At 41.3% G+C, this 12288-nt stretch overlaps 1 protein-coding gene across 5 annotated transcripts in view; it reads right to left on the reverse strand.

The window, feature by feature from the left end:
- Positions 1-12288, reverse strand: part of celf5a (cugbp, Elav-like family member 5a) — a 175961-nt gene that overhangs the window by 27427 nt on the left and 136246 nt on the right. For 3 of the 5 annotated variants that reach the window (XM_039606281.1, XM_039606280.1, XM_039606278.1), the window contains exons 4-5: positions 7121-7249; positions 4865-4944 (exon numbers count right to left, since the gene is read on the reverse strand). In XM_039606281.1, coding sequence (XP_039462215.1) covers positions 4865-4944; positions 7121-7249 — 209 coding nt within the window. The remainder of the gene's footprint in view (positions 1-4864; positions 4945-7120; positions 7250-12288) is intronic. The other 2 variants (XM_039606282.1, XM_039606279.1) reach the window with 1 other exon arrangement.

Below are 12288 nucleotides of genomic sequence, written 5' to 3' on the forward strand. Positions count from 1 at the left end.
TCACTCTCATCATGTTTGGTCAGCAGGAAGCTCGAAGGATGTTGGTTTGGTGTAAGTTCTAATTATACTTGCAGTAACATAACTTGTTGTTGTCAATGCAGCAACATGTTATGTTAAATGTGATTGCATTTCAGCTGTCTCCTGTCAGCTCCACACCCTCGTGAGGAGGAAAGGAGAAAGTACTGTGACTGTAAATGACAGCAGATTTCAGCAGACTAATGAGTCTCGTGCTGATCTGAAATAAGACAGGTGCACATAAATTAGATTTTTCATACCAACAATTCAGAAAATTTATATTCTTTGATGCATTTAATTATTTAATCCAAGTTAGGAATCTGCTGATGTTTCCTTATATGTAAAGTATCATTTAAATTTCTTTCTCACAGTGAGGAAAACACACTAAACTTAAACACTGGTATTACATTGGTACTTGGTATTAACATATTTTCACAGCCAAGGTATCTCAGGATCAGAACATCCTTAGCCTCCTGTCCAGTGTTTCCAAATGCTGTGACAGGCTTCAGCTCACTAAAAACCTTAATTCAGTGTGATGGAAAGATGGATTATAAAAGAAAAGTGTATTAATGATGCAAAACACTTTATTACTAGGAGTAAGTTCTTCAGACTGTAAAAAGAAGAGTCTACGGAGAGCTTTAAATCTCTTTAATGCGTGTGCCAAAATCTGTCAAATTGCTAATTTTGTTACTCAGTTACTCGCAGCAGTTCATTCAGTCATTCATTCAACTTTTCAATCATTTCAAGACAAAGGACCTCAACTTAGAGAAACTAAAGATCTGAAAAATTCTAATTAGTAACATTGAGTTACTAATTTAATATATGTAATCTTTTAACAAAACTCAAAGAATATTTCAAAATATGTATGCTGACTTTATGTAATTTGATTACATGTAAATTTTCTGTATAATCTTTTCTTTGTTTAGTTTTTATACAAGTACAGTGGCAGTCTGTTGCAGGGCCTCACCATTGGCACCAGTTACACTCATATTCACACCTATGGCTGATTTACAATCACCAGTTAACACAATTTACACAATTTACGGCACTTTTAATTATATAGCGCCAAGTCATAATAACAGGTGCCTCAAGGCACTTATGTTGTTATGTAGATGCCCTACAATAATGAAGAGAACCACAGGAAACAAAAACCATCTCCTGTGAGCGGTCGGGGGTGAAGGGAGGAAGACAGGACAGAGACACACTGTGAACGAGAGGTGTAAAAACACAGTGAGTAAAAAAGAAGGTGAATGAAGAAGAAACACGGAATCCCCCAGCAGCCTACACCTATTGCAGCATAACTAAAGGAGGATTCAGGGTCACCTGATCCAGCCCTAACTATATGCTTTAGCAAAAAGGAAAGTTTTAAGCCTAATCTTAAAAGTAGAGATAGTGTCTGCCTCCTGAATCCAAGAGAGGGGTCTAAAAGTTGAAGGCTCTGCCTCCCATTCTACTTTTAAATACTCCATGAACAACAAGTAAGCCTGCAGTCTGAGAGCGAAGTGCTCCATTGGGGTGATGTGGTGCTATGAGATCTTTGAGATGAGATGGGGCCTGATTATTCAGGACCTTGTATGTGAGGAGCAGGATTTTAAATTTGATTCTGGATTTAACAGGGAGCCAGTGAAGGGAAGCCAATATAGGAGAAATATGCGCTCTCTTTCTAGTCTGTGTCAGTACCTTTGCTGCAGCTCAGTTAATCTATCATGGAGATCTTTGGACTGTGGGAGGAACCTGCAGAGAACACGAATGTCCAGGATCTCTGTAGTTTGTTCTAAATACACGGTGAAAGGCATAAAGTACTCTTATATGATATAACTATTAATTTTTGGCATTTGCACGGTGCTACTCTATGGTTGTTTTTCCAATGAGGCCAACCATTACACTACCCTAGCTAGCCATAGAAGGATAAATGGACTTCCTATTCAAGCTTAGCTCTTATAATAATGGATGACTGGGAACTTGTTTGGTTATTAGAATGTAAATTGAGTTGCTAGAAATAATACTGATTGAAATTAAAGACCTAACTTAAATAAAAGCAGAATGTTGTTTAGGGAGCAGCAACACAAAGATTAATCAACCCTGTGAAAGACTGACATTAACACTCCACATTTCATTGAGTACACAACAAGATTATTACTTACGCCAGTATTTATATGTATACCGCTGCATCGGCTGCCTCTTTCATTTCATTAAAAGACGTGCCTTATTGAGTATTAAATCCTGGCACTCGTAGCACTTGCATATGTACTCTGTTCTCTGTCTGAAGTAACTGACAAGATTCAGGAGATGGGGAATCACATTTAGATGAATTTTAAACTTCTTTTTTCTTCTCTTGCACTCTCAATCATCTAGCTCTCTCTTCTAAGCAAGCGTTACCTCATTTGCTTTCTTTTGTTGTGTGCTTATCCTTCCATCATCCTGCTCTGCTGCTTATATCTCAGTTCCTGTGTCAGCTGAAACTGCCTCAAACTCAGCTGATGCGCATACGGAGTGAAAAAAAAATCAGCATGGCTCTGCGGACCTGACCCACACCCCCGTCATCTCTGTAATTTTGTCCTGAGACTTTCTTCCTACATCACCCTGCTGAATTCCAGCAATTTGCTCTACAGCGCTAGAATTTAAATGTTTAATTGAGGCACTCATGGCCTGAACTTTGGTGGCGCATGCACACCAGCGATAGCAGCTGGTGATCAAGGGATGGTGGCAGAGTATACGGGAGAAGAGATATTTATGCTTGAATTATGATGGGTTAGAGTGTGATCGGCCGCTGATGCCGGATGGGTAGATAATCATTCATTTGTTCCACATATGGAACAAATGCAAGTATACGTACACTCACAATGGACTTCTAAGCATGCAGCAGCCAGCACTCTTCGTGCAGTCTCTTGATGCAGATTTCCTTTTTCATTTCCAACTCACACACAGATTAATACATACAAAATGCCCACTCCTTCTCTACATGAATAACACAAATGTATTCAGCTCAAGTCCTCCGAGCTGGAAAACAAGATCAGTCAGGGAGCCTTTGACCCTAGTCCGTGGCTGGACGTGGATGTGGCAGTGAGCGGTATAGAACGAGTGTGCATGCATGTGCTCATGCAAATGTTTTACCCACAAAGTGCTTCTATTTGTAGATATTTATGCATGCACACACATGCATTCGTGTACGTCTGTGTGCACACGCATAAAATCTGAGAAGCAAGTGTTCATGCTCTGGGGCGCTGGCATTCATTTGCTGTAGTGTTAATATTCGGTACACCTCAGCCACTGCTGCTATAGGTCTTTATTATTGTCATCTTTTTGACTGAAATATGAAGAAATGAGGGAATTGCTTCTTTGATTTGCCTGATAATAAATCCTCTGTCTCTTTGGCTGTCAGTGGCATTTATTTCTTTGTTTGATTTCTTCATTTCTAATCCACCTCAACATTTGGTAAATAAATGCTTTTTCATTCAGTTAACATGCTTGTACATGACTTCTTTTTGCAGTTGTGGCTCGACTGCAATCGAAATGATCTTAAATTAACACACAGGATGTGCGGCTCATGTTTTTTCCAGGATCTTTGCTACACTGACGGACACGCTGCTCTGAATAGAACTGTCCTGCTGAGGCATAATAGACCATCGGAGGTCCACTAATCTCAGCAAGGCAGGCGCACTGTGCCCGCTCCTCCAGCAGCCACAGGATATGAGATGCTGATCAGATTTCTATAATCAATTTACCAGAGCAGGAGGTATAAATCCTGTCCATTCACTCATTCTCTCTCTGCCCCCTCGCTCTCTGTCTCATTCTCCCTCTCTCTCCAAGTCTCCCCCCCATCCCTTCAGCACCCTGCTTATAGTTGGATGAATAATTCAGCAGCCAATGTGGTGAAAGGTGGAGTAAACAAGTCTATTGCCTAATATCCCGAGAGGCTGCCAAAGAGAGACGAGCGAGGGCAGAGAGCTAGCAGAGATAGGGGAATGGAGCAACACAGAAGGAGGGTATCTATGGAAAATGGACATCCAGAGTCTTTCCTCATGACCTGCAGTCATTTGCACTTAGATTGACTCAGAGGTTGCGCCAAAATGGCACAGCTGGCTTCAAGTGGTTCTCTCTGCTCCTCTCTCTCGAGCCACACATTGGCAACCATTAATAATGAAATCATACAGTGAAACACAACACCTGTGAGATAGGGTGGGAGAGAGTTCACTGTCCCAGCCTTTCTGAGACGAGAGCTGCCGAAACAAAAACGAGGATGAAAGCAAAGTATACTTCAGGCTACTGTATAAAACAAGACATGACTCTCTGTCCGCTCGCCGAATGTCATGGAGAATAACTCTATTCAGGTTTGAAGTGCAGAGTAAGTAGCTTTTATTTTGACACAATCAGGTATACAGGGACCCTGCTTAAACACGAGACTCATACAAATGAGCAGTACAGCTTTTTGTGCTCGCAGTAAAGCTAGTGCGGAGAGAATTCAGAGGACACAGTGTGCTTACATAAGGAGCTAATGTAATCTCACACTGGAGTTCTATCCACTGATTATGCAAACAGAACTACTGATTGATGACTCATCCAAAATTCAATTATCACTCTAAACAGTTTTATCTGGAAATCAGATTAGGATTTTTTTCAAGTACCGTGTTAATTACAGAGACAGCAGAATATTTGTTTCTGGATCTTTTTTAAAAATCTGCCATATTTATAAAGATGGATTCAGTTGATTCAAACGTCGAAGCTGAGAATTTACAGCTCCAAAGCAAGACACGTGGACTGCAGCTATTGAAGTGTTGTGGATGTTACAGATGCTTTGTGGCCTGAGTGGGTTTCTGTGCTTTTATATGAGGGAGACGGCTGTACTCACTGGCATAGTCTGGCTGCCGTGGAGCGCGCTGATTGCAGACTGAGCCTCGGTGTGTGTGGAGAACTTAACGAAGGCGCAACCTGGAAGAAAGAGCAGATGCACACCGCACACAGGTAAACACACACAGACATACAAAGAAGTACATTTACACATTCATATATATATATATATATATATATATATATATACAATATATATATATATATATATTGTATATCCTGTACAGTGTTCACTCAAGTGAGCCTTTAATAGTGTACATTATATTAATAAATTAATAATAATAGTTGAATTATATTTGACACCACAGAAATCACTGTGCAGTGAGAGCCTCTCATTGCACAGCAGGCTGCCCAACTCCAGGCATTAGGCAGGCAGACAAGCAGGCAGAAGCTGCAGGCAAGAGATTGCACTGATGAAGCAGAAAAGCATGCTATTTAGCACCACATGCCTGTCTGTGCATATTAAATACGAGCTAAACTGGCTAAACTTAACTAGCAAACCATCTAGGCTCTCAGAACAATTAATTGTTTCTACGACAAGATGTTCTGATCACTTCTTCTGATTTGAACAAGGCCCGAAACAATCAAACCTCTTTGCTGTACTGTCTTTAAAGAACTATGATTTTCTCTCTTTAGGGTCTGGCTATGATGCCTTTTTCTTTCAAAATCAACCAAGAAAGTACCCTTAGTAAAAACGACTGAAGGGGCAGAAACTAAAAGATGCATCACCATCTAATTCAAGACAAAAGAAAATGCATTCTCTGTGAAACTTACAGCAACTGACCAACCGAGTGCTCTTGCAGGTCTCTGAGCTCGGTTTATTAAAATGTGAGAAAGCTAAAGCGAACAAAGATGCCCAGCGACTGACACAGAAACACATGCGGACTAAATCTGGGTCTGCTGTCTGAGCTAGCAGGACTATCCACTGAGCCACTGTGTCCTTTTATAATTACACGCCATTTCACCTAATTTCATTTTTTCATGTTAAGTTTCCTTTTTAAAATTATTTAATCTTTCATATTGTCAGTCTCCTTATCATCTTCTCTGCTTGACCCAGTCACCCTGCCATTCTTCCTCTGTTAATGGGCTTACGCATATGGACACCAGCCTATCACGATGCCCATTCAGCTGTCAAAGCACTGCCCCCTATTGATATATGAATAGAACTGGGCTAGAGCTCACGATGACCTGGACAAGGATTTTGCTACAGTAGTACAAACCATATATCAGTACAATTATGCATTTAACACTTCCTGCACCTTTTTAAATAAACTAAAAAAAACTGAACATGTGAAGCAGTGAGGAAGCATAAAATATTCTCTACATGTCATTTTGTATCACAGGACTTTGAGATGCAACACATGTTTTTGGTGATTAATTTTTTTTTGATATGCTATAATTATACTACTAATACTACTACTACTACTAATAATAATTATTACTATAAAAAGACTTTCAAATGATACTCTCAGCCATTACTAGAAAAAGATAATTGCGATGATGTAATGGAGGATAATGACTTGAGTGTTGACAGTTAACTTAGACTGAGCATAAATACTGCAGAGCCACAAAGAAGAATGCAACTCGTTCCCATCCGCACAGTGGGGACACTTGAATCGTTTTGACATCCGTCTTTCTTTTCTCCTCCTCCAGCGTACTGCAGAGTCAGAATGTTCTTCAAACCCTTTTAGATATAATTCCATAACGATTTCCATAAGCGCCGGCTGGGGAATAGGCTTTAGAGACATGAAAAACCACTGGTCTCTTTGCTCTTTGCTGCATGGTTATCTCAGAAAGGGCTTCAGGATATCAACACTTCAGTACCTGCGCAAAGTCCAGCGGTACATTCAAAACAATAGACAGCAGCAGAATAATGACTGGGATTTTGTCATGCAGGAAATTCAGGTAAATACTGAAAAAGTGTTTGCAAAGTCAACAGGGTAATTTTAAAATCATTGCTGAATTTGGTGGGATCACAGCAAGATATCACATGTGGTTAGAGAGCTGGGTTTTCCAGGACTAGTAGCAAGACTAAAAGCAAAAACATTATCTTAATTACAGTAACGATAAAATAAAGACTAAAAATGTACCCCTAACAAAATCTCTGATATCAATTAACCAGTCGGGCTACTTGACCTATATCTGATGGATTCGCCACACAGATTTGAGACACCGCAGCTGACACACACACTCGGATGCACTGTCACTCCTTTGTCAGTGACCTAAATAATGCTGACAGCTGTATCACGGCTCTTACCTTTGCTGTTTCCGTCAGGACCTCTTAGGACCGTGCACTCTTCGATGACTCCGTAAGGCTCGAAGAGGCGGTAGACGTCCTCCTCGGTCTGTTGTTTGTTCAGCATCCCAACAAACAACTTCCTGTCTTCTGGAACAAAAACAAGAGTCCAAAGATTACATTACAACTTTGACCTCAATTATGAAACCAATTTAAGAGCATACAATAGTGAAACGTACAGTAGAGTCACTGTTGGTAGAACAGAGACAGCAATTTAAAAAGGAAGTCTCATTTTCCGCAGGAACAAAGACACTTTCGCAGAGCCTCGGTACAGTAAAGTAACTGTCTAGTTTATTTAGTGCAGGTTGGCCTCGAGTCACATTGTATTATCTCTTTTCCCAGACTGATCATTTTAAATCTCCACTATAAGTGGGTTTAGTCCCATGTGGGCACATATACTATACCAGCAGGGGGTAAGTGAGTGGTCAGGGGCTGGAAAGAAGAAAGGAGGGAAATGGTAGACTAATGAAGAGGTTTCTCACATGCTCACACACGCAGCCACAGAGACCCAAGACAATGAGAGAGTCTTTGGTCCTTTTAAAAGCAGGAAGGGGCTCCAGGCAGCTCTAACCTCCTACACACCACACTGTACTGGCTGAAAGCTCCAGTTCTCTCCCCCTCTTTCTCTTTCTTTTACTCACTCTTTCTCCTTCCCCTTTATTCATCTATCTCTTTCCTGCGTTCTTATTCTCTCGCTGATTCTACATTTTTCCCCTCATTCTTTTTCAACTGCCCGCCTCCCTCCCTTCCTCCCTTTATCACTCTCTTACTCTACTAATTGCTGCTGATCCAGTGTTTTTTGTGTAGCCAGAGAAATATTTCAGTGTGCTCTTCAGTGAACAATGGCGTGTCTCTCCAGTGAGCAACGAAGGCTGGCAGACACGCCATGAATAACGCTGACTTTTCAACAGATAGCCCGTACGCCACCGAGTCCTGTTAAATGCTTTGGGATCTGATCTTTACCTTGACCTGACACGCTGTGTTTACTGATGTACTCTGGCCTTCCATGATTAATGCCACAGTGCAGCATGTCTCAGTTGGCAGCAGAAGCTCTAAAATCTTCCTTTTATACAGATTGTTTCTCCAACACTGACCTGTGCCATCACAGCAAAGAGACCGAGTGAGAGGCAGGACTAGCAGCTCGAGAGCAGCAAAAAAATCGCTGCCAGGGGTATTGCCCGGTGTCGGGGTGACCTGCACCGACTATTGATTGTGTCGTGCCGTTGCTGCTCTCTGACCCCGACACAAGCCGATACCCACATTCCTGCAGCGAGCACGGCAGAGAGTGTGTATGCACATGGCGCCCAGTTTCGGTTTCAGCGCTCAGCAACCCCAATGATGCACCTTTAAAATAATCACCCGTGTCAGAGCGTTGTCTAGGGAGGGGCATCCCTGGTGCTGGCTCCTTATTGCAAGTGGCAGGATCAGAGGCTATGTATCAAAATGGAAGTGATGCAATGTGACATCTGTCAGGGTGGATTGGAGAGCATTTATCTGCAAAAAAAGAAAAGCCCTGAACTGGAAAATGAAAGGCCAAGATGGTCCTTCCTTTTGCTGGAGGGAGAATATAAATTCTGAGGTTGGATCAGCGAGATGAGTCAAGAGTGGGGGATGGGGCTGGACTGCACATATTTCCCTGAATGCCGTCAGACCAAATCTTACATACGGTCCTGCGACAGAGAGGAGGCCATCTGAGCTCCTACTGTACCTACTTTGGCTGTAGGTAGTAGCTTATGTGGGTCTGAAAAGTACCAGTGCAGAACCTTTAACAGTTCTGTGCCTTTCATTCTTCACTGTATCACAATATCAGTTCACAGTGAATTACACAAAAGCCTCACAGTGTTATTGTCTTTTAAAGTTGTGTTTATTCTAATTTATTTTTGCATTATGTGTGACAGAGGTATGGAGACATGTGCAGATGGTGACTGCAGTGTATCTGCTTCTTTTGTATTTAGCAGAAGTTCCTAATCTGCAGCTGAGAGAGAGAGAAAGAGAGAGATGGAGTACATGTTGTGGAACATAAATGTGCTTTGAAAACAAGCTAACAATGCATGAAAACAGATCATCTAGTAGATCTGTTCCACTGTCTAGGATTCTGCTCTGGCTGCTCTCAACTAAAACGCTCCCTTGGGAATTCAGGTCTTGTGTTCATTGCCAATAGAAACATTATCTCATTTATCTACAACACTGCAGCACAGGCGGTGTGCAAACAGACACAAACAGAGTGAAAACACCTACAGTCATTTACACATATCTGACAGGGGAGGAAAAAAAACTGAACAAATGAGGGACAAAGGGAGGGAGAAAAAAATCAGACGCAGAAACAAGGATACCCTTGCGTCCCCTGATACAGCGGATTAGAGATAACAGCTCTCCCCCCATGACCACACGCACAGTATACACATGAGTGCATGCCCCACTGTTAACTATCTTGTAACTACAGAGTATTGACATTTTCTCGGTAATCACCTTAACCCGCCTGAGTGCTGCCGACTGCTATTGCTGCTAACTTCCATCCACTAACTGCAGCTACAAAACTCTCACAGCACCCAAGGCTGCTGCTAATTGCAAAGCCGCTGCTAGCTGCAAGTGTAGTTAATACTAATCTCTTGTTTAATCACTGCTGTGTTACAAGCTGCAGCACATATTACAAATAATCTGCATTTTCACTGCAGTGCAAAGCTATATGCATATGTCTGTTTGTGTGAATGATACTGATTTAAACAGAGGGGGGGAAAGATAGCCTTTTCCTTTGGTTTCGTCAATACCTTGTTTCATTACACCGATTCTGAAATCTGGATCTTTTAAAGAATCTGGACACTGTGATAATAAATTGGCAGAGCCTCTGTTACTTCTTTCCTTTACTGTTTGTTTTTTTGTATGCTCTTCTTTCATAAATCCCGAACTAATACGATGAAATACTCCATTTTTCCCTTTATCCATTTCTTCTGGAGAGTATCTTTCTTTCATATTTAGTTAAAAAAATAATTCATGGCTAAAGATGAGATTCAGAAAAGAGTGCCATGCTTATGCATGCTTTTATAAGTCTAATAAAAGTAATGTGTATTTATCCTTCTGCCTCTGTGCATACATAAAATAGTAGCTGTTTTTGCGCAGACCCTTATGCATCTGGTCCAGTACTTCCTGGACCATGTTCAGTTGATTTCAGTTGTCACAGTAATTCAGGAGCAGCTATGTGTAACATCCTTTATGTGAAAGAAACTAAATTCAGTTTGTGATTCACTGACAGCTTTTAATATCTTTCTCAGGTAATGCTACTCGTAAGTGGACTGTATCTGACTGAGTACTGTTTTAACTGAATATTAGGTCACATACAACTGTAAAACAATGCAAAAGGCTAAAATTGCTAGCAACTAGCATTCCTCTTTCACTACCTTTACAAAAGGATGCCTTAGCAATAGCTGTTCGAGGCTAGCAAATTGCTGCAACTGTGCAGTTTAATACAGAAAAAGTGAGTAATTGTATTGTAATCTGTATTGTGGTCTCCTTACATCATAACGCAACCTACTCAAGTTGAATATCATATTAAATTAGAGAGGCTCTGCGGGCCCCGTAGTTATTAAGAAGAAATATCATCACCTAAAGAATTCAGGGGTCCAATAACCACCAGCAAGTTCACTGTGAAAACTGTACTGCATGCTGGCATTAAGATGCATTTACAGCTCACTGTAGCAGAGTACTGTATTCAACTTCAGTGACACACCACTGGTGTCCTGATATTCACCTCCCCATCATGTTTAATTTACTCTGAGTTACTAAACAGATGCTTGTTTGGAATAAATGCATTGGAAATTAAACTCCAGAATAATGAATTGGCAGTGTGCTGTCTCGTTATAAATATTGATTTCCTATAAGATTTATAGGTCCATTTGAAGCTGCTCTAATCAATATAAACTTTTCAGACTAAGCACGTTGGCCCTGCGTGAACTCTTAGAGTTAACAGCACTAAAGCAAATTAAATCAGTAATATTTCATATCTCAATTTTTCATGCTGTCGCCTAACCATTAAACTACGTGCATGACAAACAATAGCGCAGTAATCCCTTCCTCATGCGTGTGTTCTCAAGCTCAAAAGCACAATACTTTCTTCTCTTTGTTTCCACTGGAAGTTTTAAAAAAAATCTCCTCCTCACAATAAACAAAAATACACCACATCTCCAGCACAGTCTAATATACTGTGGACTTCTTGCGCTGCGTTTGATGATTACGCTACATTACTATGCAAGAATTTGACAGTGGATTGAGACTTTGTGAATAGCAATGGGGCAGAATGGGAGTTTTTGGAGCAACAAGATGAAAAGAAAAAAGAGAGAAGCCGGGGAAGCAGAGACGCAGAGAGAGGGAGAGAGTAAATGTGTGGGAGAGTGAGAGTGATGAGCCCATACTGTAAGTTGCTGTGCATACAGTCCTGTAGTCCTTGATAAGCCGGGATGGATGAAAGAGGTAAACCATTGGAGTGGGTAAATCATTGTCAGCGGTGGGTAGGATGAAGGAAGCAAAGGGACGTGAGAAAGGAAGGGAATGGGATGGAAATGGGAGTGAAGGGAGGAGGGAAAGCATACCAACAGCTTTAGGCGCTCCCTTGTTTTCAAATTTCCCTTTTCTGTCTCTTTCTCAATTATTTGCAGCGGAAAGGCAGTAGTTATGGAGGGAGTGAGAGATATTGTGGCAGAGGGAGAGCGTGCGCTATAGAGAAAAAGTACTTGTCGTAAGGATGGGGAGGTTGCTATGACAACTACTTATACAGCGGGCTGTCAGTCATGTTTCATTGGAGTTTGGAGAGGAGGAGATGAATGAAAGGAGCAGAGGAGTTGGGGAAGGAGGGGTTGGAAAAGGGTCATTTCTCCATCTGTCTGCTGAGCCCGAGTGTAAATTTGACTGTCAGGCTTGCAGATAAGGACAAATTATGAACAATATTAGCTGGCTGATAAAAGGGAACAATAATGAATGGATAAATATATTAAAACCAAATGAGATAGCATCCAGGCAGAAACAGGGGCCCTGAGAAGCCATCCAGGTTTTCTCATTTGAAGGGGAAGATAAGAGCCAGGGAGAGGCTATGAAGGGGAAGGATCTACCATATTAGAGGTAGCTACTGTAGCATACTT

The sequence above is a fragment of the Oreochromis aureus genome, linkage group 23 (genome assembly GCF_013358895.1).
Source record: "Oreochromis aureus strain Israel breed Guangdong linkage group 23, ZZ_aureus, whole genome shotgun sequence".
NCBI classification, from domain to species: domain Eukaryota; kingdom Metazoa; phylum Chordata; class Actinopteri; order Cichliformes; family Cichlidae; genus Oreochromis; species Oreochromis aureus.